General features: G+C 42.5%; 1 protein-coding gene across 2 annotated transcripts in view; it reads left to right on the forward strand.

The window, feature by feature from the left end:
• Positions 1–26360, forward strand: part of Anxa7 (annexin A7) — a 29635-nt gene continuing 3275 nt past the window's right edge. Inside the window, exons 1-12 of one of the 2 annotated variants that reach the window (XM_057786441.1) lie at positions 1–66; positions 6173–6228; positions 12083–12287; positions 14021–14122; positions 16849–16913; positions 17322–17387; positions 20790–20892; positions 21045–21139; positions 23284–23397; positions 23585–23755; positions 25961–26131; positions 26206–26281. In XM_057786441.1, the coding sequence (XP_057642424.1) occupies positions 6175–6228; positions 12083–12287; positions 14021–14122; positions 16849–16913; positions 17322–17387; positions 20790–20892; positions 21045–21139; positions 23284–23397; positions 23585–23755; positions 25961–26131; positions 26206–26281 (1222 nt within the window). In that variant the 5' untranslated portion in view covers positions 1–66; positions 6173–6174. The remainder of the gene's footprint in view (positions 67–6172; positions 6229–12082; positions 12288–14020; positions 14123–16848; positions 16914–17321; positions 17388–20789; positions 20893–21044; positions 21140–23283; positions 23398–23584; positions 23756–25960; positions 26132–26205; positions 26282–26360) is intronic. The other variant, XM_057786442.1, reaches the window with a different exon arrangement.

Below are 26360 nucleotides of genomic sequence, written 5' to 3' on the forward strand. Positions count from 1 at the left end.
CCTTCGGCTCTTCCTGGCTCCATATTGCGGGAAAGTCGGCAGGGCTGTGACTGCTCCCTGGTTCAGGTGAGGACTCGCACCCCCTCCCCTTGCAGTTTTCCCGCCCGCCTGTCAGCTCGTTCTCATTCTGAGGTCTGACCTTCGTGCGGGAATGGTGAAGGCCTGCTCGCGTTACCAGCGGACTGGGCCTCCGGGTGGCGCGTTTCGGGTGCTGGGGTGGGTTGGGCAGGCTTGTCCTGCTTGCGGAGGACCGGGAAGGCCTGTTGGTCGATTCTCTGTTAGGCTTGGCAGAGTGGGGATGCCAGGGAGCAGTGGCACCCCGCTCTGGGTCACGTGGACCGCAGGTGAAGGGCTTGAGGCCAGAGAGTGGCCCTGGTTAAACGCCTCTCTGTCGGGGTCTGGCTAGGGACCAGACTTTTTGATGACACAGCAAATTTAGAGTAACTTGGAAAATTTATGCTGTGCTTAATGACACCTAGGACAGAATTCACAAACAGATGTAAGCTCGGGCTTACAACTCTTAGAAACTGTTCTAGGAAATAACATTCTAGATTTCATCCCTGGTTTTTGACCCGCTTCAGATGTGTCCTTGTAACAGCCCGAGGAAACCGAGATGCAGAGGGGGATTCAGAAGTGCACGGAGGTACAAGGTGCAGGGTTGCATGCGGTGTCTTACAACGACCCATTACAGTTCCCACTTGCTGTCAGGTGATAGTGAACCATTCTGATAAGGTAATCTGTCCCAATTACAGTAAAGTATAATGAGCTACCTGCCATTAGGCAAGGAAAACATTAGAGGCAGGTGGAAGAAATAATTTTGCCTCTGGAAACAAGCCACCTCTCCTCAGTCCTCATGGTTGAGTAGAGAGCTGCCTACCCCTGCAGAGATCTAGTCTTTCAGCGTTATTTATCCCGGTCAGTGATTGCTTTAAATGACCCTTCCGGAACGTAGAAGCAGCTTTTGGAAAACTACATCTGTTCTCGCCTAAGTCACACTTCCTGTTTCTCCTCCTCCCTCTTTGCGCCCTCCCCTGCCCCCCAGCTTCTTGTGTTCCTAGGCCTCTTGCCAGTTGAGACACTCGCATTGCTTTGAAAGACCCACCCTTTCACTAGCTGACTCACTGGGTGGAGATGGTTTGGAGAACCAATAATGAATTTTCCAAGTTTTCCAAAGGTTGTTTGTAACATAGAATGTTAAAGGAAAAATAAAAGCTTTAGTTTACTTATTAGCGTCCTGTTACTTAAGCAGAATGGAGTTAATTTGTTGAGTCACCCTGGGGTTTGTTTAGCTTTTTACAAAAACCTTAAAGTCTATCTTTTGACATGACCACGTGAACACTGCTGAAAGGGACATTAAAAAGTAAACTGCGGGGTTGTTATTCCCCAGCTCTCCCAAGGATGCTGCCACCCTTTTCTGCTTCAGTGTTGTCCTTTCAGTGAGATTGTCCACATACAGAAGAAAATGGCTCTATTTCTTTACCCGGATGCTCACAAACGACCCCTGCAGTTTTCCACCTTGCTTCTTTTCCCTTGTGTGGTAGATGGCTTTATATATGAATTTTTAAAGCTACTGCATTTTTAGAAGTTGAGTAGCACTTTACTTTGACTATTCATGTGTTTTACTTGTCTTCTAGTGTTTACATTTTTTGACAGCTCTTCATATTACAGGTGATGCTATAATGAATAGCCTAGTACATAGGTGAATGCATTTGTGAAGGAATTTTTATGACCTATATAGAGATGGAATTTCATTCTAGTGCCTAATATTCTTTAAAAATGCACTGAAATTGTTTCAATTTTTGATGTGCTGGTACCTAAATAGTCTTTGATTAATTAATTTATTTATTTTTGTTTCATTTTGAAAATCAAAAGGCACTTGGGAGGCAGAGGCAGGCAGATGGATCTCTGTGAGTTTGAGGCCCGCCTGGTCTGCAGAATGAGTTCCAGGATAGGCTCCAAACTACACAGAGAAACCCTGTCTCAGGGGGGAAAAATCTTAGTAATCTTTGTATAATTCCTCTAGGTACCTAAAAATGTAGAGCTGGAACTCTTTGATCAGAATAAATCATTTTGTCTGTATATGTACATGCATATATGTGCAAGTTTGTGGGGCTGGAGCACATGCCACAATGTGCATATATATGGTGAAAGTCAGAGGAAAATCTTGGGTGTGATTTTCCAGTCACATATACCAGGCTAGACGGCCTTGAAACTTTTGGGAATTCTTCTGACTCTATGTCCCATCTCACCATAGGGGTGCTGGAGTTAGAGAGGGGGATCTGAACTCAGATCTTCAGGCTTCCGTAGTGGCGGTGCTCTCACTCACACTCCCTCTCCATCCTCCCTCTCACTGCCTCTTCCTCCTCCCCCTCCCTCCTTACCTATGAGCTACAGTATCAGCCCTTTAACCTTACTGCAAGTGTGAGGACTGCAGCTGGATCCCTGTACTCCCTGCTTATGGGAGACAGAGGCCAGGCAGTCTGATTTAGCTAGACTAGCTGAACCAATGACTCTGCATTCAGAGGGAGTCCCTGCCTCAGTAAATAAAGCAGACAATGATCAGGAAGACTTCCAACATCAATATCTGCTCTACATACACATGCACATTTGAACATACACATACCTAAAAAAAAGAAAAATATTTTTCTTCCTCATAAAGGAGAATTTCTTTTTTTAATTAACATTTTCCCATTATTTTACATCCCAACCACAGTTTCCCCTCCTTCCTCTCTTCCCATTTCCTTCCCTTCCCAGTCCCTAGTCTCCTCTTCATTCAGGACTGAGCTCCTCCCCTGCATCAAGGCTAGGCAAGGTAATCCAGCAGGTTCCCAAAAGCCAGCTAAGCTGCTTCGTTACATACAGAGGGCCTAGGTCCATGCAGGCTCCCTAACTGCTGGTCCAGAGTGAAGGAGAATTTCTTAACCCTAAAGCTTTTTTTTTTTTTTTTTTTTTTTTTGGTTTTTTTCGAGACAGGGTTTCTCTGTGGTTTTGGAGCCTGTCCTGGAACTAGCTCTGTAGACCAGGCTGGTCTCGAACTCACAGAGTTATTAGCTATTTAAAGCTTTAGGGTTGGGGGGGGGGCGCACGCCTTTAATCCCAGCACTCGGGAGGCAGAGGCAGGCGGATCTCTGTGAGTTCGAGACCAGCCTGGTCTACAAGAGCTAGTTCCAGGACAGGCTCCAAAGTCACAGAGAAACCCTGTCTCAAAAAACCAAAATAAATAAATAAATAAATAAATAAATAATAAATAAATAGCTAATGTAGTCTTTGTTTTTGTGACCCTAAACATTATTTCACAAATTATTTTCTGATTTTCCCTTTTTTTGATCCTGATCTCTTTCATTTGGCCCGCTGACTGTCCTTTGGAAGCTTCAGCCTTGCCCTTTCTCCTTATGGCAGTCAAGGACCAAGAAGAGGAAAGAAAGGACAAAAATTAGCCTCCTCCCACTTTATACACAGGTCTTTGACTTCCAAGTAATTGAGACCAGACTGAGTCATTTTTCTTGTTATCTTACTGTCTTTGTGTGGTTATATGTATGTGTTCACGTGTGTGTGTGTGCGCGTGCGTGCGCGCACACGTAGACCAGAAGCTGACATCAGATTTCCTCTATTGCTTTCCCATCTTCATTTCTGAGCCAGTCTGATGGGGGCATTTTCTCAGTTGAGTTTCCCTTTTCTAGATGATTCTAGCCTGTGTCAAGTTGATAAATGAATAACCAACACAGTGTGTTTCCTGCCAAGCCTGACAATCTGAATTTGATCCCCGGAATCACACAATGAAAGGAAAAAACCTGCTCTCTCAGTCGGCTACAGTGTGAGACCCTGTTTCAAAGAAAGGACGTGGGGTGGGAGCAGGCTCTCACGTTTGGATCAGCGAATTCTTGGGTGATTTAGAGGTATAAAGTCTGTATTATTTAAAGAAAGGAGAAAAGATTTGAACTGAAGTAAGGGATGATGCATGACCACAGGCTTGAGGTCTAGGACAGTATGACACATAAGCATGATTGAAGTCATAGAGATTTCACACTGGGGAATGGGGGTTGGGGCTGGAGTTCTGGCTCATAAAAGAGCAGTTGCTGTTCTTGCAGAGGACCTCAGATTAATCCCAGCCCTCATGTGGCAGCTCACAACTGTCCTTTATTAACTCTAGTTCCCGAGGATCTGGTGTGTATTCCACAGGCACTGGACAAGCATGTGGTACACACACATGCATATAAAAACAATTAAATCTGTTGACTATAAATTGGAGTCAGTACCGAGGAGACTGGAACGTTTGACCAGTAGTTTGGTGGGGTTTTTTTGTTTTGTTTTGTTTGTTTTTTTATTTGTTTTGTTTTTTCGAGACAGGGTTTCTCTGTAGCTTTGGAGCCTGTCCTGGAACTAGCTCTTGTAGACAAGGCTGGTCTCGAACTCACAGAGATCCGCCTGCCTCTGCCTCCCAAGTGCTGGGATTAAAGGCGTGCGCCACCACCAGTTTGGGGGGTTGTTGTTGTTTGTAATTGTTGTTCTGTTTTTGTTGGTTTTTTTGTTTTTGTTTTTGAGAAAACATTTCTCTGTGTAACAGTCCTGGCTGGCCTGGAACTCACTATGTAGACCAGTCTACTTTCAAACTCAGGAGGTCTGCCTTCCTCTGCTTCCTGAGTACTGACTGGGATTAAAGATGTGTGCCACCACCACCTGACTTGACCAGTCATTTTCCCCCTGATTTTACTGGGGTCTGAATCTAGGACTATGTAGGCTGAGTGCACACTTGTTACTTGTAAGACTCTGTCAGTGAGTTTTATTTGATACTTCAGCAATAAGTAAATCATTGTGGATTTGGGATCTTAGGAATAGTTTGTGGAAAGGGAAGCTAATGGTGATGCCCAGGATTGGGAAGCAGAGAGTATAAGCAAGAGCGCGAATGGGCTAGTAATCTTAGTGAGCCGGTCACCTGCTGTGGTGAGGCCTGCTACAGGGACATGCCATGAAAATTGAAATGCAGGAAGAAGAGGAGGGCCATTTCCACAGATGGGTAGAAACGATTGTATTACTTCCTGCACTAGAATATTGGGTAATTTAGTGACTCTGGTAACAGGTAAGGAATGGATATACTCTGGTGGAGGGAGTATGTAATTCCATACCAGACTTGAAGGCTCTTGACTGCTTTTTTTTTTTTTTTTTTTTATTTATTATGTATACAATATTCTGTCTGTATGCCTGAAGGCCAGAAGAGGGCGCCAGACCTCTTTACAGATGGTTATGAGCCACCATGTGGTTGCTGGGAATTGAACTCAGGACCTTTGGAAGAGCAGGCAATGCTCTTAACCACTGAGCCATCTCTCCAGTCCCTCTTGACTGCTTTTTGTTTTCCTCATGGTGCAGGGCATAAAACCCAGAGCGAGATTCTAGGCGTGAGTTACTATACCTGACTTTTAAATGGCTTTACACACACAGTCTACCACCTGACTACATCTCTCTTGTGATATCCATCACAGTGACACCCCCCCTTTTTCTTGTACTTGACCTTGTTCTACATTCTTGCTAATCTGTGTTCAGCACGTTTTAGAACATTGCTTTCACCTTTACTCTTTAATTTACTATCCATTTGTAATAGTGTTTTAAGTCAGCCTTGGGTGCCATTAGGGTTTCTCACAGAGATCTCACAGTTACGTTAGGCTGGTTAGCTGGTGAGCCCTTGGGATTTGCATGTCTCCATCTCCCCTTGACTAGATTACAAGTGTGTACCACCACATCTGGCTTTTTACATGATGCTGGGGACTGAAATCAGGTCCTCAAATCCCACAGTGATCGCTTCCCCAGGCTGCAATTGGAGGATATATAGACAATACAGTACCGCTGGTAAGAAGAATGCGTTTCATAAGCTTTGCATATGCCCGTAATAGATTACCTATGCTCTGTGTGATAGGGAGGTTGTGTGCGTGCTTCAGCCAAGTGGGAGGAGGTTGGAGGACAACAGGAAGTCAGTTCTTCGACCATGTAGATTCCAGGAACTGAACTCAGGTTATCACATTTTGAAGCAAGTGCCTTTAAGCCTCGGAACCATCTCTCTGACCTCCTTATTCACATTTTCATGTGCACCATAATAGTGTGTATGTGTATGTTTCTCTTTCAAAGGCATTAAGATGTACAAGAAATTTTAAAGGACTTTTTGTTGTTGTTGTTTTTACAGAAATGTCATATCCAGGCTATCCCCCTACAGGCTACCCACCTTTTCCTGGATATCCTGTAAGTATTGCTGTCAAAATACTAAAATCATTGATCTCTTTCGTGCAGTTGTTATATAGAAGTAGCCTGTGCCCTAGAGCAGGGGTTATGAACTCGAATGTCCAGAGCTGTAAATCAGTGAGCAAAGGCTAGTGTTATCTGGACACATGGAGGCTGCTTAGTGCAAGTCCATGTGCCATGCAGGGAGCACACCTAGTGGTGCTGGAGTAGGTTAGCTTTTCACAGAAAACTAGAAACCTGCATTTTATGTGAAATGGCCCAAGGTTTTAGTGTTTGTTTTCTGAGACAAGCAATACAGCACCACCAAAAACTAGTGATTCTACTACAACAACAAGACCTGAGCATCCAAACGCAGATGAAGCAGAAGAAAATGACCAAAAAAAAAAATACCTTTATGAAAATGATTGAGGCCCTTAAAGGAAATGAAAAATTTCCTTAAAGAAATGGAAGAAAAGACAATCAAAAAGTTGGAAGAAATCAACAAATCCCTTAAAGAAAGCCAAGAAAAAGCCGTCTGCCGGGTGAAAGAAATGGTTCAAGACTTGAAAACTGAAATAGAGGAAATAAAACCAAGCGAAATCTGGAAACAGAAAATCTGGGTAAACGATTAGGAACTACAGATGCAAGCATAAACAACATATACAAGAGATGAAAGAGAGAATCTCAGGGGTTGAATATACAATAGAGGAAATAGATTCATCCGTCAAAGAAATTGTTGAATCCAACTTCTTAACACAAAATATCCAGGAAATATAGGACACCATGAAAAAACCAAACCTAAGAATAATTAGGAATTGAGGAAGGAGAAGCCCAGCTCAAAGACACAGAAAATATACTCAACAAAATCAGAAAAAAAAACTTTCCCAACCTAAAGAAGGACATACCTATGAAAATACAGGAAACTTGCAGAACACCAAATAGACTGGACCAAAAAAGAAAGTCCCCTTGCTGCATAACAATCAAAACACTAAACATACAGAATAAACAAAGAATATTAAGAGCTGCAAGTAACATATAAATGAAGATCTATTAGATACACTCAACTTCTCAATAGAAACGAAAGCCAGAAGGTCCTACTCAGGCAATATGCAGACACTAAGAAATCACAGATGCCAGCCCAGACTACTATATCCAGCAAAGCTTACAATCAACATAGACAGAGAAAACAAGATACTCCATGACAAAACCAGATTTCAGTGGACTCAATTTATTTATAAAAGGACACAGGCTAACAGATTGGATATGAAAACAGAATCCATCCTTCTGTTACATAAAAGAAACCTACCTCAACCTCAAAGACAGACTTACCTCAGAGTAAAGGGTTGGAAAAAGATTTTCCAATCTAATGGACCTAAGAAACAAACTGGTGTAGCTATCCTAATATCTAACAAAATAGTTAACAGGGAAAACCCATCAAGATGAAGTCTTAATTCTGAACATCTATGCCTCAAATACAAAGCCACCCTCATTTGTAAAAGTGATATTACTAAAACTTAAATCAAGCCGGGCGGTGGTGGCGCACGCCTTTAATCCCAGCACTCGGGAGGCAGAGGCAGGCGGATCTCTGTGAGTTCGAGACCAGCCTGGTCTACAGAGCTAGTTCCAGGACAGGCTCCAAAGCCACAGAGAAACCCTGTCTCGAAAAACCAAAAAAAAAAAAATTAAAAAAAATAAAACTTAAATCACACATTAAACCCCACACAATAATAATGGGAGACTTCAACACCCAACTCTCACCACTGGACAGGTCTACCAGACAGAAACAAGGATCTAACAGATGTTATGATTCAAATGGCTTAACAGAATCTGTAGAATATTTCACCCAAATATACCTTCTCAAAACCTCATGGATACTTCTCCAGAATCAGCCACATACTCAGTAACAAAGATACAAAAATGGACAATTTCCTGGATAAGTTTCACATACCAAAATTAAATCAAGACCAGCTAAGCAAAATAAATAGACTTATAACTGCTAAGGAAATAGAAACAGTCATCAAAAGTTTCCCAACCTAAAAAAAAAAAAAAAAAAAAAAAACCAGAACCAGATGGTTTCAGCGCAGAATTCTACCAGATTTTCAAAGAAGAACTAGTGCCAATACTCCTCAAATTGTTCGAAACAATAGAAACAGAAGGAACATTGCCAAACTCTTTTTTTTTTTTTTTTTTTTTTTTTTTTTGGTTTTTCGAGACAGGGTTTCTCTGTAGCTTTGGTGCCTGTCCTGGAACTAGCTCTTGTAGACCAGGCTGGCTGCCAAACTCTTTTTATGAGTTTACTGTTACCCTGATAGCCAAACCACACAAAGACACAACTAAGAAAGAGAATTACAGACCAATCTCCCTCATGAATATTGATGTAAAAGTACTCAATAAAGGGGGCTGGAGAGATGGCTCAGAGGTTAAGAGCACTGGTTGCTCTTCCAGAGGTCCTGAGTTCATTCCCAGCAACTACATGGTGACTCACAACCATTGGTAATGAGATCTGGTGTCCTCTTCTGGCATACAGGTAGAGCACGGTATACATAATAAATAAATAAATCTTTAAAAAAAATACTCAATAAAATACTGGCAAATCGAATCTAAGAACACATCAGAAAAATCATCCATCATGAAGTAGGCTTCATCCCAGAGATTCAGGGATGGTAAAGGCAATATACAGCAAACCAACAACCAACATCAAATTAAATGGAGAGAAACTCAAAGTGATGCACTGAAATAAGGAACAAGACAAGACTTTTCACTCTCCCTATATCTATTCAATATAATACTTAAAGTTCTAGCTAGAGCAATAAGATCTAAAAGCAAAAACAAAACAAACAAACAAAAAAAAACTGAGGTCATGGGGTCAAATTGGAAAAGAAGTCAAAATTTTCACTGTTTGCTGATGATATGATAGTATACATAAGTGACCCCAAAAATTCCACCAGGGAACCCCTACAACTGATAAACACCTTCAGTAATGTAGCAGGATACAAGATTAACTCAAAAAAAAAAAAAATCACCGGGCGGTGGTGGTGCACGCCTTTAATCCCAGCACTCGGGAGGCAGAGGCAAGCAGATCTCTGGGAATTCGAGGCCAGCCTGGTCTACAAGAGCTAGTTCCAGGACAGGAACCAAAAGCTACGGAGAAACCCTGTCTCGAAAATCCAAAAAAAAAAAAAAAAAAAAAAAAATCAGTAACCCTGTACAGATGATAATCAGGCTGAAAAAAGAAATCAGAGAAACCAAAAGCAATCTACAGAATCAATGTAAAATCCCAACAAAATTCTCTACAGACCTCAAAAGAACAATACTCAACTTCATATGGAGAAACAAAAAACCCAGGGTAGCCAAAACAACCCTGTGAAATAGAGGAACTTTTGGAGGCATCACCATCTCTGACTTCAAACTCTACTATAGAGCTACAGTAATGAAAACAGTCTGGTATTTGTGGTGCCTACACCACCTAGAACCACGGTTGGGCAAAGGTCTGGGGATTAAAGAACACACAGAGATGTGGGTCACTCTTGAAGCAAGAATGCCGATTTTATTGTGTTCCAGGGCAGCTTATATAGTGCTCTCCTTGACTAATGGCCACGCCCTAGCTCTGGGGATTTTCTACTGCAAGCCTACCAGAAACCACTTCCTTGTTATCAGGAACTCATGAGGGTTTCATGCTCAGAGCAGCTGGAAGCATAGGAAAACAAGTTGTTTACTCTGGCAGGCAAGAGGTCATAGTAAGTTCAGAGTCAGAGGGTCTGCAGCTCCTAACAGATATTGGCATAAAAACAGACAGGAGGACCAACGGAATCAAATTCATGATCAGAATAATCAACCCACACACCTATGAACACCTGATTGTTTACAAAGAAGCTAGAATTATAAAATGGAAAAAATAAAGCATCTTCAACAAATGGTGTTGGCATAACTGGATATCAACATGGAGAAGAATGCAAATAGATCCTTATCTATCACCGTGCACAAAATTCAAGTCCAAGTGAATCAAAGACCTCAACATAAAACCAACCACCCCTGAACCTCATAGAAGAGAAAGTGGGAAGTAGCCTTGAATCCACCAGCACAGGAGACCACTTCCTAAATGTAACACCAGTAGCACAGACACTGAGAGCAACAATTATAAATAGCACCTCCTGAAATTGAGAAGTTTCTGTAAAGCAAAGGACACAGTCAACAAGACAAAATGGCAGCCTACAAAATGAGAAAAGATCTTCGCCAACCCCACATCTGACAGAGGATTGATTTCCAAAATATATAAAGAAATCAAGAAATTAGACATCAAAAGAACAAATAATCCAATAAAAAATGGGGTACAGACCTAAACAGAGAACTCTTAGCAAAGGATACTCAAATGGCCAAAAGACACTTTAAAGAAATGTTTAACATCCTTAGCCATCAGAGAAATGCAAACCAAAACAACTCTGAGATTCCATCTTATCGGAATGGCCAAGATCAAAAGCACTGATGACAGCTTATGCTGGGGAGGAAGTGGAGTAGGAGGAACATTCCCCATTGCTGGTGGGAGTGCAAAGTTGTACAACCACTTTGGAAATCAGTATGGCAGTTTCTCAGAAAATTATGGATCAGTCTACCTCAAGACCCAGCAATCCCACACTTGGACATATTCCCAAATGATGCACATGCGTACCACAAGGACGTGTTCAACTCTATTCATAGCAGCATTATTTGTCATAGCCAGCACCTGGAAGCAACCTAGATGCCTCTCAACTGAAGAATGGATAAGAAAAATATACATTTACACAATGGAATACTACACAGTGGTAAAAAACAAAACAAAACAACAAGCAAAAAAACAGCATCTTGAAATTTGCAAGCAAATTGATGGATAGAAAAAAAAACATACTGAGTGAGGTATCCCAGACCCAGAAAGACAAATATCATATGTACTCACTTATAAGTGACTTTTAGACAGAAAGCAAAGAATAACCATCCTACGGTCCACAACCCCAGAGAACCTAGACAACAAAGAAGACCCTAACAGAGACATATGGATCCACCTAGGGAGGAGAAAAAAAACAAGATCTCCTGAGTAAATTGGGAATGTAGGGTAGAGAGGGGAGGAAGGAAGGGGAGTGAGAAAAAAATGTATAGTTCAATTAAAAACCATAAGTTAAATAAAATTGAAAAACATTGTCAGTGTCAACTAAGATATGAAATGTTAGACTGTGTGTCTGACTTAGTTATCTTTTCTTTAATCTTATACAGTAGTCCAAGAGCATTGCAGAAACCGTACATTCCTCCCTAGGACGGAGGGGAGAAACTATAATATATTTCCATATGCCATGACAGTGAAGGGTTCTGAGAGGTTGGTTAGCACTTGATAAGTACATGCCTATAATCACAGCATAGGAAGGGAGGCAAGAGGTGTAAGAGTCTGAGGGGAGCCTGGGCCATATCGTCAGGCCATGCAGAGAAAGACGGAGGAAGGAGGACAGAGCTGGTTCTGATTCCCATAGGAAAATGGGGATGCTTTTGTCCACCTCACATATAATTAAATTTAACTGAGTTCTGATAAGAATCCTGACAAAGTGGAGTAGAATTGATAAAGCAATATGAGACCGGAACTGATAATAATTATTTAAATAATTTATTCAACTGTATTTCATGTATTTTAGTATAAAGATGTTAGATCCCCTAGAACTGGAGTTACAGACAGTTGTGAGCTGCCATGTTGGTGCTGGGAATTGAATCTGGGTCATCTGGAAGAGCAGTTAGTGCTCTTAACCACTAAGCCATCTCTTCAGCCCCAATAAGTTTTTTTTTAAGTTTTAAAAAAAATGCATGAATAGTACTCTTTGTTTGATTATGTCCCCTTGACATGTTTCTGATTTTTCAGCCTGCGGGTCAGGAGTCATCTTTCCCTGCTCCGGGTCAGTATCCATATCCTAGTGGCTTCCCACCAATGGGAGGAAATGCTTACCCTCCAGCACCAAGTGGCAGCTACCCAGGAGCTGGAGGCTACCCTGCACCTGGAGGCTATCCAGCCGCTGGGGGCTATCCAGTTACCCCACACCCAGGGGGAGCTCCAGCCTATCCTGGAGGTAAGTCATATGGTCATGAGGTCAGCAGTGACTTGAGATTTGCTGGAGCATTCTTTTATGTCCTCCCTTACTTCATCATTATTCCTTGAGAGTTCAGAGTTACTCTTAGTTATCCATGGACAGCTAAGACTTCAGTAGCAAGCTCGAGTGAAAATTCTCAGGGTTAGGAGAACTGGAAGACTTAAGATATTCTCCTGTGAAGGGAGTGTAGTACTGTTCTTGATATGAGAGGCCGTTGTAGAATATGCCACTTAGTTATCAGTAATCTTAACTGATTGAGAGGGCCTGGAGCAGTGGTTCTCAACCTTCCTAATGCTGCAACTCTTTAAGTCAGTTCCTCATGGTGTGGTGACCCCCAACCATAGATCCCTAAGCATAGTTTTGTTACTGTTATGAACCGTAATATAAGTATTTTTGGAGATAGACATTTGTCAAAGAGGTTGGGACCCACAGGGTGAAAACCACTGTCCTGGGGAGATTGAACACTGACTGCTCTTCCAGAGGACCTGGCTTAGGTTCCTAGCACCCACATGGCAGCTCCCAGTTATCTCTCTCTCCATTTCCAGAGGCTCCTAGGACATGGCATGAATGTGGTATATTGATATGCAGACACACACTTCATATATATAAAATAAAAATAAATAAATCTTTAAAAAAAAGCAGCAGAGGCTTTAGTTAGCATCACATGGTACCTTTATGCATTAGGACCACTTTATCCAGATTTAAGAGAAACAGTATAGGGGCTGGAGAGATGGCTGATCAGCTAAGAGACCTTACTGCCCTTGCAATGGAATTGGGTTCAGTTACCAACACCCACATGGTGGTTTACCAACCATCCATACCTCCACTTACAGGGGACATACTGCCTTCTTCTGACCCTGAGGACACCAGGCACACATGTGGTGCACATACATACATGCAGGCAAAACACTCACACATAAAGCAAAAGGAATAAATAGAATTTAAACACAATTTTTTAAGATACATCATAGTGATTTGTATTGTAAGTTACTAAAGAAGCTAAATGTACTAAAACTTTTGTTTTTTTCTTTTTTAAGACAGAGTTTCTCTGTATAGCCCTGTCTGTATAGACTGTTCTGGAACGTACCCTGTAGACCAGGCAGGCGGTCTTGAACTCTGTGATCTGCCTGCCTCTGCTTCCTGGGTGCTGGGGTTCAAGGTGTACATCACCAATTCCTGTCCTGTACTAAAACTGTGTATGTGTGTACACAAGTGCCAGAGTACATTTGTATAGGTCAGAATCCGTTCCTTTCTTCTACTGTGTGGGCTCAAACTCAGATGGCGAGGCTTGGCATCAAGTGCTTCTACCGACTAATCCAGCTCACTGACCTTTGAACTTTCCAGTGTGCTGTGAATGGATGGCAAGTTTAATGTACGAATCACTGTTAGAGCCTTACTGGCATATGTTTTCTATTGATTATGGTAGACATTCTAAAAAATTTTTCTCTGTATTATAAGACTTGAATTTTTTTTTTTTTTGTTTTGCTTTTTGGTTTTTTTTTTGTTTTTTGGATACAAGGTCTTACTCTGCATCCCAGGCTGACTTGAAATACACCATGTAGCCCAGGCTTGCTTGGAACTCACTGTGCAGCTCAGACTGGCCTCCAGCTCCTGGCAGGCCTCTTGGCTTAGCCTCTTGAGTGTTAAGATTACAGGGATGAATTTCCATGTGTGGCTTATTGAAATGTTGTTTATTTTCTTAATCCCTTAAGGACAAGGCTTTGGGGCCCCACCTGGTGGAGCAGGCTTTTCTGGCTATCCACAGTCACCTGCACAGTCTTACGGTGGTGGACCAGCCCAGGTTCCAGTACCAGGTAAGCCTGCTGTCTAGTGACAAACTGTTATGATTCTGTGAGCTTTTCAGTTGCCAGCAAACTTAGATTGTATTTGAGATAGTCTTTAGGGAATGTTTATATAATTCTGTAATAATGTTAAGTATATGGATGGTATCATGGAGTATCAATTTGATGTGAGGTCATAATCAGTAAAATGGAGATGAAGAACAATTTTCTTCTATTAACTTGTCTGTCCTAAAGCCAGGAGCCAATTCTTAAAGGAACCACCCTCAGGACTGTACCCTGACAACCATTCCAGATAGAATCAGAATTGAAGCTAGTTCAAGGTGTTTGCTTGTTTTTAAAGTGGGGAGGAACTTGATAGATGGCTCAGCAGTTGGCACCATGTAGTGTTGTTTTTTGTTGTTGTCTTTTCGAGACAGGGTTTCTCTGTGGCTTTTGGAGCCTGTCCTGGAACTAGATCTTGTAGACCAGGCTGGTCTCGAACTCACAGAGATTCGCCTGCTTCTGCCTCCCGAGTGTTGGGATTAAAGGTGTGCTTCCATGTATTGTCTTTATAGAGGACCTGAGTTTGGTGCCCAGCACCCACATTAGGCAGCTTACAGCCTATAACTCCAGTTCCAGTGCATCCTACACATCTTGCCTCTACAGGCATCTGCACACTCACACACACAGTTTAAAAAATAAAATCAGTCTATCAAGTACACACATGTATATACATACATACATACATACACACACACACACATTAGGGTCTTTTTAAAAGATGTATGTCACCCAAGTTGGTTTTCCATTAAATCAATATTTAAAAGATTATCCTGGAGCTGAAGAGATGGTATAGTGGGTTAAGAGCACTGGCTACTCTTCAGGAAGGTCCAAGTTCTTTCCCAGCAGCCACATGGGACTCAGTTTCAGAGGATCCAACACCTCTTCTTCTTTTTTTTTTTAAATATTTATTTATTATGTATACAATATTGTCTGCATGTGTTCCTGCAGGCCAGCAGAGGGCACCAGACCCCATTACAGATGGTTGTGAGCCATCATGTGGTTGCTGGGAATTGGACTCAGGACCTTTGGAAGAGCAGGCAATGCTCTTAACCTCTGAGCCATCTCTCCAGCCCCCCAACACCTCTTCTAACATCTGCTAGCAGCAGGCATGCATGTGGCGCACAGACATAACATGTAATAAAAAACATCCATACACAAAACATGAAATAAAATAATTAAGTTACATTTTTTTAAAAAATTTAAACAATAGTAACATAAAAGATTGTCCTAGTGAAGGCTTAGGAAGAGGACAGGTCTCAGTCTGCCCTGGAAGACTCTGGAATGTCCCAGTGTGCCCTGGAAGACTCTGGAATGTCCCAGTGTGCCCTGGAATGCTCTGGAATGTCCCAGTGTGCCCTGGAATGCTCTGGAATGTCTCAGTCTGCCCTGGAAGGCTCTGGAATGTCTCAGTCTGCCCTGGAAGACTCTGGAATGTCCCAGTGTGCCCTGGAATGCTCTGGAATGTCCCAGTGTGCCCTGGAATGCTCTGGAATGTCTCAGTCTGCCCTGGAAGGCTCTGGAATGTCTCAGTCTGCCCTGGAAGACTCTGGAATGTCCCAGTGTGCCCTGGAATGCTCTGGAATGTCTCAGTCTGCCCTAGAATGCTCTGGAATGTCCCAGTGTGCCTTGGAATGCTCTGGAATGTCTCAGTCTCCCCTGGAATGCTCTGGAATGTCCCAGTGTGCCCTGGAATGCTCTGGAATGTCTCAGTCTGCCCTGGAAGGCTCTTAGTAAAATGGTCTGGTACTAAACGCACAGAGATCCTCCTGCCTCCACTTCCAGAGTTCTGGGATAAAGGTGTCTATCACTATTCCCAACCAGAATATTACAGAATATTAATTTTCTTTCTTTTTTTTTTTTTTTTTTTTTTTTGGTTTTTCAAGACAGGGTTTTTCTGTAGCTTTGGTTCCTGTCCCAGAACTAGCTCTTGTAGACCAGACTGGCCTCAAACTCCCAGAGATCCACCTGCCTCTGCCTCCTGAGTGCTAGGATTAAAGGCGTGTGCCACCACTGCCCGGCCCAGAATATTAATTTTAAAGAAATTACATGAGGTATCATTGTTATCCCTATTTTGCAGGTGAGAAAACTGCAGCAAAGTTGTAGAAGCTGTAAGACTCTCTCACTTAGTCCTGGGCAGCCAGGAAGTGTCTGAGGTTAATGGTATGAGGTACCAAGCCCAAGGAAGAGGTTTAGGAGCATAGGGTGGAGGAAGAACAGAAGGGAATAATGTATATGAATGTATATGGGGGCTGGAGAGATGGCTGAGAGGTTAAGAGCATTGCCTGCTCTTCCAAAGGTCCTGAGTTCAATTCCCAGCAACCACATGGTGGCTCACAGCCATCTGTAATGGGGTCTGGTGCCCTCTTCTGGCCTGCAGGCATACACACAGACAAAATATTGTATACATAATAAATAAATAAATAAATAAATATTTTAAAAAAATAAAAAAAATGAATGTACATGAGATGAAAACAGAGGGTGGCAGTTTTAAGGGGCACAAGGAAAGATACAGGGATGCAGGTATGAACAAAGAACAATAACTATATGTGAAAAATTTCTGAAACCCACTGCCTTATGCCTTAAAATGTTTCTTATCTCAGTGAGTGGCATAGCATGAACGTGTGCTTCTGTGTTCCTGGTGATTAATAGAAACAGTTTGCTCTAGCTTGTTTTTCTTGTTTGCTTTTAATCCACAGGTGGCTTTCCTGGAGGACAGGTGCCTTCTCAGTACCCTGGAGGACAAGCTCCTTACCCTAGCCAGGTACTTTTGCTTTGTCTCCTTAAGTTTTTGCTTCTACTCTTTAAATTTAGTGCAGGTCCCTGGGACTCATCACACTGAGGAAGGGTGTCACTCCGTCGTGAGGCAGAGGACATGTCTGTCACAGTAGTGGGAGATGTACACTTTACTTTCGATGGGCACTATGGTTCTTGGCCCATCTGTCCTAAGGAGTGTCTGATACATTTGGTCCGAGCAGCCTCATCGTTCTCACGGGTGATGATGCTCTCCCTCTGCCCTAGAGAATGCATGTGTGCTCTCGACATCGGTCATAGCGTCTCTGCCCTCAGCGGTAATTGTGACTATGAACTTGGGTGGTGGTGGGTGGTATTTCTCAGACTTAGGGGTGGTTGTTTTCTGTTTTTCCTTTATAATTTTCCACTCTCCTTTCAGATCAATACAGAATCCTTTTCTTCTTATCCTGCTTTCTCTCCTGCTTCTTTGGATTATAGCAGTGATGTGAGTAAGGACCTCCAGCATTTGTTAATTGCTAGGTCCTGTATATATGACAGCATTTGTTTCTAGAACTCACTGTGTAGACCAGGCTGGCCTCGAACTCACAGAGATCCAGCTGCCTCTGCCTCCTGAGTGCTGGAATTAAAGGTGTGCACCACCATGTCTGCCCTTGTTTCTGATTTCTACTGTTGGATTTTTATTTCCCCTCAATGCTTGTCAGAACTTTATTTATTGATTGATTTTTACAAAAGTTCTTTACAAAGTACAACAGGCTCCAAGATAACACTTCCTTCTAGCTATAGGTGGCAAAGATGTTATGGCAGGGAATTCAGATGTTTAAATAGGAATGAAGAGGCTACCATCATTTCAAATAAGAGGAACAGCTTACTTTTTGCCAAATCTCTTAATTCCATCCATGGCGGGGGTCCCTTCCCCGTGGCCTGGACTTTAGCTCTCTGAGTCTTGTCTGCTCCTCTCTGTTTCTGCTTGAAAGCCTTGTCTTCCCGTCCACCTCCTTGGCCTGCTGATATGGTGCCTACAGACAGCCCCTTTACCACACCCTCTGCTTGGCAGAACTTTATCCATGGAAGCTGGTTAAGTCTGTTGAACTGATTTCTCAATAGTCGTATAAGATTTCCCATATTTGAAGTTTCCCCTACCTTTCTCCATATATAGTTCCCCATTTTCATACTATTTTATTAATTGTTCTATTCTTTTATTCTTTATTCTGGCATTTCCAAACTTGCCTTTGGCAAGGTAGGGGAGGGACTGTGGACGTGGGAGAGGGACCACTCAGCGGTCTTGTTGGGTTTTGTTCACAGTGGGGATTTATTGAATTTGAGATGCAGAGAGACTTGAGAACCTTGTTCAGGACTGCAAGGCTAATGAAAGACTAAAGTGAGACTAACTCATAGTTCTTCTGAGATTCCTCTAAGACCACAGTAAATTGTTTTAACCCTTTCAGAATTATTCACCTTATAAATCTGTAGTTAATTGTGAAAGAGAATTTTGATTTTCCTTTAAGCATTGTGTGTGTTCCTGTTTCTGTTCATGTGTGAGGCTCACGTCTGGACACAGTACCACAGTGTATGTGGTGGTCAGAGGACATCTTGCAGAAGCTGATTTGCTCCTCCACCATGTGTGTCCCTGGGAATGAACTCAGGTTGTCAAGTTTAGCACCAACCACCTTCACCCAATGAACCATTTTGTTTGATAGCCTATTAATTATTCATTTATTAAGTTAACATGTAAAGTGGTGGGCTTCATTATAATTTTTATATATAATATTTGTATGCGTACATATACGTGTGTGTGATTTTACTTCTTATTCATTCCCTTCCTCCCCCGCCCTCCCACCACCGCTCCCCATCCCTCACGGCGATCTCTTTCCTGTTCGTGTATAACCTCTTCTGCTTTCATGCCTCATGTTTTCTGTTACCTTCTGCTTCTCCTCCATCCCCTCACTTAAGGTCTCTTTATTCATGTCTCTTGATACATAAAGAGGGTTTGTTGTTGTTAGTGTACAGAGTAACAGATGGGGTTTTTACACACACACCTCCCTGCCCTCGTCCCTGCTGTTTTGTTTACTGTGTTCTGTGGTCTTTTCTACCTTTGCCCTTAAAGGCTCTCATTCCCAATCTCACAGGTCTCTTTCTAGTTCTTGGCAGAGGTTTATATATGACCAATATGTTGAAAAAAAATTTTTTTATTTTTTATTTTATTACTTTCTTTTTTGGTTTTTCGAGACAGGGTTTCTCTGTGGTTTTGGAGCCTGTCCTGGAACTAGCTCTTGTAGACTAGGCTGGCCTTGAACTCAGAGATCCGCCTGCCTCTGCCTCCCTAGTGCTGGGATTAAAGGCGTGTGCCACCCTGTTACAAGGAGAGGAGGCTTGTTTGTCCCAGCTGCCTGGCTAGCTTACACTTGAAATAATCATACAGAAACTGTATTAATTAAAACAGTTGCTGGGCGGTGGTGGCGCATGCCTTTAATCCCAGCACTTGGGAGGCAGAGGCAGGCGGATCTCTGTGAGTTCCAAACCAGCCTATTCTATAAGAGCTAGTTCCAGGACAGGCTCCAAAACCACAGAGAAACCCTGTCTCGAAAAACCAAACCAAACCAAACCAAACAAACAAAAAAACTACTTTGGAAATATTTGTTCTTTGCTTATATTTCTGGCTTGAACATTAATGGAGAGTAACTGCTAAGCCTGTTTTGGCAAAGCAAAATGTTAGGGTATGAATATGTATAAGTAGGAGGAATTCCTAATAATAAAGACCTTTCCTTGAAGCTGGAAGGCTTGCTTGGTGGAAGGATGCTGTCCCAGTGTTCACAGGGCCTGGATTCAGTTCCCACCACTGTCAGAGACAGGGTTCTTGCTCTTGTGTGTGCTGAGCTGCCCATGCCCCTTTCTCTCTTTTATATTTTGTCCCTCAACAAGTGCTGGGTTTTTTTCTTTTTTTTTAATCTTGGTTTTTCGAGAGAAGGTCTCTCTGTGTAGCCCTGACTGCCCTGGAACTCACTGTAGATCAGGCTGATCTCAAACTCAGAGATCCACCTGCCTCTGCCTCCCGAGTGCTGGGATTAAAGACGTGCGCCACTAGCACCTGACTGGGTCGTTCTTTTCCTTCCCTCCCTCACTCCCTCTTTCTTTCTTTTCTTTTCCTTTTCTCTTCTCTTCTCTTTTCTTTCTGGTGTGGACCATTATTTCTCTGACCAGAAGGGAGGCATGGGAATAAAAGACACAACTCACATGACTTTATTGGAAGGGAGTTTTCAGTGATCCCTCATGAAATCCTGAGTTCACATCCTGAAAATCACCCATGTTTATTCTCCAAACAGCTTTCATACCATAATGTAAACTGAGGGAAAAATTCATTAGCATTCTGTTTCCTAGGTAACCAAGCAAATGACTATGGTCACATCCAAACTTTTCTATGCCCATTTTGTCACCTCTTCCTATCTATACCTGCTCTGTCATGTAGACTGAATTAACATCTCTTTTCCAGGTGTTCTCCCAAAATACAAAGAAGGATCTGAGTGGTATTAGCATATCCTGACCCTTTGATGATGTCAGTTTGTCTCAAAGGCGAGGTGACCACCTCCTGTGCGGCCCCCTGCAAACTATGGCCTGAAAGTCTGGCCGCCATACAATGTAGAAATATGGCCCGACATTTTTCTTTTTCTTCCTTTCTTCCTTCCTTTGTTCTATTGTTTAAGAAAATATTTTAGATTTAGTTGGAGACTAATATGTTAGGAAGGGGCTAGATCTGTCTGTTCAAAATGAGGCCTGGTAATAATGCTCATACTCTTGTACTAAATCCTTGTATACATGTGGTGTCTGGTGAAGTTGCCTTATTGTCCAAGCAAAAATCCTTACTTGAACTTTATACACCTTTTGTTACCAGCCTTCTGTGATGACTCAGGCCACCCAAGGAACAATCCGACCAGCCTCCAACTTTGATGCTATAAGAGATGCAGAAATTCTTCGCAAAGCTATGAAGGGTTTTGGTAAGGAAACGGATTGTCTTTTTAAAGCTATAGGGAAAGTGAACCTAAGTCATAAACGAAGTCCTGTGTCAACTTACACCTCAGTATCATTTGGTGCCTGCTGCCTTGGAAGCATTCTCGTCCTTATATAAATATATCTGTGACTCTTCCAGGGACAGATGAGCAAGCAATTGTGGATGTTGTGTCGAGTCGTTCCAATGACCAGAGGCAACAAATTAAAGCAGCCTTTAAGACCATGTATGGCAAGGTATGTCTTTTCCTTTTTAGCAAGAAGCAGTGGGGTCTATTCCACAGGATCTGCATCCATGTCAGATTGGGCACTGTATTTTTACTAATACTGTGGAGGACAGGACAGATAAATGAACTTCACAGATTCCAGGATTAGTATCTCTTCAATACCTCATCTCCCCTCATACTGCATCTTGTGTGTGATAGTCATTCAGGAAACAGTGGCTATGGCCCCACTGAGATCTGCTCCTTACTTAGTCCCCGCCTTTTCTCAGCTGCTGGTTGTCTTCCACCCTCTGAACATGTGCTGTGCTACAGTTACGTGGGGCTGACGTTTTGGGCTTCTGTGTGCTTGTTTCTGTTTTTGCGTGGCTAACAACTTCTTCAGTATTAGCTGCTCTGTCTGTACTATGAGAGGCAGATTGGCTGACACTTCCACTGTGGCCGCATAGCACTTTTTAAAAATCTGTGCTGTTGTAGGTCTCACGCACTGCCAGCTCTCAGAACCTCCTCTTCACGTTCCAGCAGGAGGTGTGTAGTGAGCGGTTCCTTAGTAAATTTGTGTTGAATGGATGATCCGTGCCTACATGCAGCCAAATTAGTGGTGAAATTGCCCTTGATCCTTAGACGTGATGGAGAAAAGTGGCTAGCATATCTTTGTCGTTTCCACAGGAATCTAAACTCTCCTAACATCTTTTGCAGTGTGTTCACTTTCTTCAGAATGTTAGCCTGTTTTCCTCTGCTCAGTTCAGATATACTTCTCTGGTTTTTGTTTTTGTTTTTGTTTTTTTTTTGAGACAGGGTTTCTCTGCAGCCCTTGTCCTGGAACTAGCTCTTGTAGACCAGGCTGGCCTTGAACTCACAGAGATCCGCCTGCCTCTGCCTCCACCTCTGCTGGGATTAAAGGCGTGCGCCACCACTGCCCATCCTACTTCTTTGTATTATTATTATTACTGCTACTAAATTTTATTGTGTGTGTGTATGTGTTACAGGTATGCACTGAGCTTTCTTGTCATGATTTATCTCTTTCTTTTTCATTTATTCTCTGGGTGACTGTACATGTGAGATGGGTTACATGAATGGGTTGTCTCTAACGTGTGTGTCTCAGAGAGTGATCTCAGGTTGTCAGACTTAATAACTCACATTGTGGCAGAGACAGGCAGATCTTTGAGTTTGAGGCCAGTCTGGTCAATAGAGTGAGTTCCAGGACAGCCAGGGCTACACAGAGAAACCTTTCTCAAGAGAAGAAAGAGACCACACGTTCTTCTTTTGTATTTAAGTTCACTTAAATATCCTGGGAGGGTCAGGAGCTGACATGCTGGGATTTGGAGTCCAGACCAATACAACTCTCAGGCCTGGGGGCTGGGGGCTACGCTCCCAACTTAACAATCATTTTTTAAACACTCTTTTATTTTTGTGCAAGTCTGTGTATGTGTGCGTGGGTGTGCACATGCTGTCAGACATGTATGGGGTCAGTGGCCGGCTCTTGCTTTCTACCGTGTGGGGCCCAGGGCTTGAACTCAGACCCTCATACTTGCCGGATGTCTTTTACCCACTCAGCATCTCGCCAGCCCTCATGTTATTGGTCTGAATTGTTCTTTTTCTAATCATACTCTGTCTTTGTATCTGGTACAGTAGACTTATGTGTTTCTAAACAGTGAATTCATCGCTAAATTTAATACTCATTGCTTCATATATCACATTCAGATTTGAAATTTTGACTTTCATAGTGCCAATTCCATTTTTCCATAAGATTCAAGTGAGGGGCTTAACAGGTGGCTCAGTGGCACTGGCTGCTCTTCCAGACAGGCCAGGTTCTGTTCCCTGCACCTGCGCAGCAGCTCACCACCCTCTGTAACTGGGAGATCCAGTCAGACACTGCAGGCATGTGGTGCAGACATATATGTAGGTAAGACACCCATACACCTAAAATAAAAATTATTAAAAAAAAAAAAGAACCTCATGTGAGATAAGATATAGAAATCCTATATATTCACTGGGTAATGGTGGCACACACCTTTAATCCCAGCACTCGGGGTAGAAGCAGGCAGATCTACAGAACAAGTTTCAGGATAATCAGAGCTATACAGAGAAACACTGTTTTAAAAAAAGGAAAGAAAAAAATCAATGTTATGTATTTAATTTTCATATCTTTTAAAACAGGATTTAATTAAAGATCTCAAGTCAGAGTTGAGTGGAAATATGGAAGAATTAATCCTTGCCCTGTTCATGCCCTCCACTTACTATGATGCCTGGAGTTTACGGAAAGCAATGCAGGTACTCCACCTTGTTTTCTATGACTACTCTGCATTGCTTAATATATAAGCCTCACAAATTTTGATAATTCTGAATTTGTAGTGATGTATGAGGCAAAATATTATTTTGTGTCCTCTGAAATGTAGCTTGACTATCTTTAGAGACCGTCCCTTGCTTCTGTATAATCCCCTTTCTTCATTTCATATAGGGGGCAGGAACTCAAGAACGTGTATTAATAGAGATTTTGTGCACAAGAACAAATCAAGAAATTCGAGACATTGTTAGATGTTATCAATCAGAATTTGGACGAGATCTTGAGAAGGACATTAAGTCAGATACCTCAGGACATTTTGAACGTCTCCTCGTGTCCATGTGCCAGGTGAGTGTGGTATAAATGTCTGTATGTTAGTGGAGGGACCAGACTTTTTATCTGAGCATGTCAGTTCCCTGAATTATTGCTGTCATTAAGAGGAACAACACAGAATGCAGTGAGCAGATTTCTTTGTAGTTATTACTGAGACTGTTCTGTACATCTGGCTTTTGTAAGAAATTAGAAAATAACTTCTTTCAGATTTCATGAAATCAGACCCAGCCTGAGGCTCTGTGGCAGAGGCGTAGTTGAAAGTCCCTTCAGCTTAGTGGTGTCGTGTCAGTTCGTGTGGACCACCCGAAGATGTGCGGGGGCTGGAGAGGCGGGAGGACCTTCCTTATTCCCAGGTGTGCAGGGAGGTGACGAGAGAGCCTCTGGAATGGTGTTAAGGACAGTGAGGGAAGGTCAGTGGACAACACACTTGATTGGTATCGGAAGTTTCTTCTGACAGCTAGTGTCCACGAGGACAGGATCGCGGGGATCTGGACAGCTAGTGTCCACGAGGACAGGATCGCGGGGATCTGGACAGCTAGTGTCCACGAGGACAGGATCGCAGGGATCTGAATTCAGGGGAGGAGAGGCTCTGAGGAGCCAAGGAAAGGTAGTTAGAGAAAGTATGGTGGGTGTAGAGTGGTGTGCAAAGGCTGGAGCTACAAAAATGAGGGGAAAATGGTCAGAAGAGCTAAGTTTGAACAGCAAAGCAAAAGAGTAAACTAGCTTTAAAAAGAGCAAGAGGGGGAGACATGTTAGTGCTTTAAAAAGGGGTGCGTGGTTCCTAATTGGGTTTATCTTTATGCAGGGTTCATGACCCATCCTTGACTTTTCTAGGGTGGGAAGAGATATAGCACAGATAATAAAAACCCAGAGAGATATTGGGGTTCAACCTGAAGGTCAGAAAAGCAAAGTAGCCAAGCCCTAGAGAGCTCTTACCTCTTTGAAATCTTGAGACCCGAAAGAGAGTGAGTTCCTGTCTCATCCTGCCTTATATTCCTCTCTAGTGCTGGGATTAAAGGCGTGCACCACCACCACCCTACCTCTGTGACTAACTAGTGTGTTTTCTGAGATAAAGGTGTGTGCCACCACTGCCTGGCCTGTATGGCTGACTAGTATGGCTGCTTTGCGCTGACCTTCAGGCAAGCTTTATTAAAATGCAAATGAAATATCACTACTCAGACGTTAATTCTTAGAAAATAGGAAATTACTTAAATCCAAAAAGTAATTTAAAATTTTTCCTGAGCACTTTCAAAAGAATATTCCTTTTATTATTTGTGTTTTGGAAGGAGTGCTAGAGGTTGCAGCCTTGCTGACACGGTGGGCAGGCCCCTTTTGAACACACTTTCCTGAGTTATGTCGTGGACCCATCTGTAATCTGACTGTACCGTTCCTCATGCCAAGTGCTCCTCAAAACAGACTTCTCTAGCTTTTTGGGGTTTTTTGTTCCTTTTGATTGAATCTAGGGGTTCATACCTGCAAGGCAAACAAACTGTTTACCACTAAGCTATATCCCAGCCCTCATAATAAATATGGGGGGGGGGCTGGAGAGATGGCTCAAAGGTTAAGAGCACTGGCTGCTCTTCCAGAGGTCCTAAGTTCAATGCCCAGCAACCACATGGTGGCTCACAACCATCTGTACTGAGATCTGGCGCCCTGCTCTGGCATGCGGGCATACATCGAGGCAGAATGTTGTATAATAATAAATAAATAAATCTTAAAAAAAAAGAAAAAACAATTAAAAAATATGTGTGTACTAAAGTATACTTGGATCTGAAATCTTACATTGTCCCTTCTTAGAGTGAAATTCCTTGAGGGCAGAGACCTGGTCTCTGGTGTCCCTGTAATTTAACATAATGCCTGGTACAAAGATAACATACTGCTTGATATTTTACAGTTTTATAGAAATATAAATCTACAGTGTGTTTTGATCTCAAATCCCAACGAAAGAGAGTTATAGTATTTTTTCATTTAAGTGATAGTTTATATTCCATTGTTAAAGACATTTAGTTGTAATTTAGTACTTAAAGCCCTGGAACCCCTAGCTTTAGCCTTATTAAGCCATGACCATGACCAAAATCCAAAGCTAATTATAATGTAATACTGATTTGGAAGGAAAGACTTGGCAGACCTGATGCATTCACCTTCAATACGTTTTCCTAGAAATTCCGAAGTAGTGCACCGAGAAAAGAACTTCTCTTGACTCCGGTCTTTCTCTTGCAGGGAAACCGAGACGAGAGCCAGAGTGTCAACCACCAGATGGCTCAGGACGATGCCCAGCGCCTCTATCAGGCTGGTGAGGGGAAGCTGGGGACAGACGAATCCTGCTTCAACATGGTCCTCGCCACGAGAAGTTTCCCTCAGCTGAAAGCAACCATGGAGGCTTATTCCAGGGTATGAACTCTTCTGGAGATTGTGTGTCTGTCTTAAGTTCTGAAAATGCTTAACTCTGTAACTTTTGTTTGCAGATGGCCAATCGAGATTTGTTAAGCAGTGTAAGCCGAGAGTTTTCTGGATATGTCGAAAGTGGTTTGAAGACCATCTGTAAGATTTTTATTTTTGTCCTTTGTCTTAATTTGTCTTTAATTGAGTGATTACAGTTAATCACTAGTTAATCACTAGT

Source organism: Chionomys nivalis, chromosome 12 (genome assembly GCF_950005125.1).
Source record: "Chionomys nivalis chromosome 12, mChiNiv1.1, whole genome shotgun sequence".
Classification (NCBI taxonomy): Eukaryota; Metazoa; Chordata; class Mammalia; order Rodentia; family Cricetidae; genus Chionomys; species Chionomys nivalis.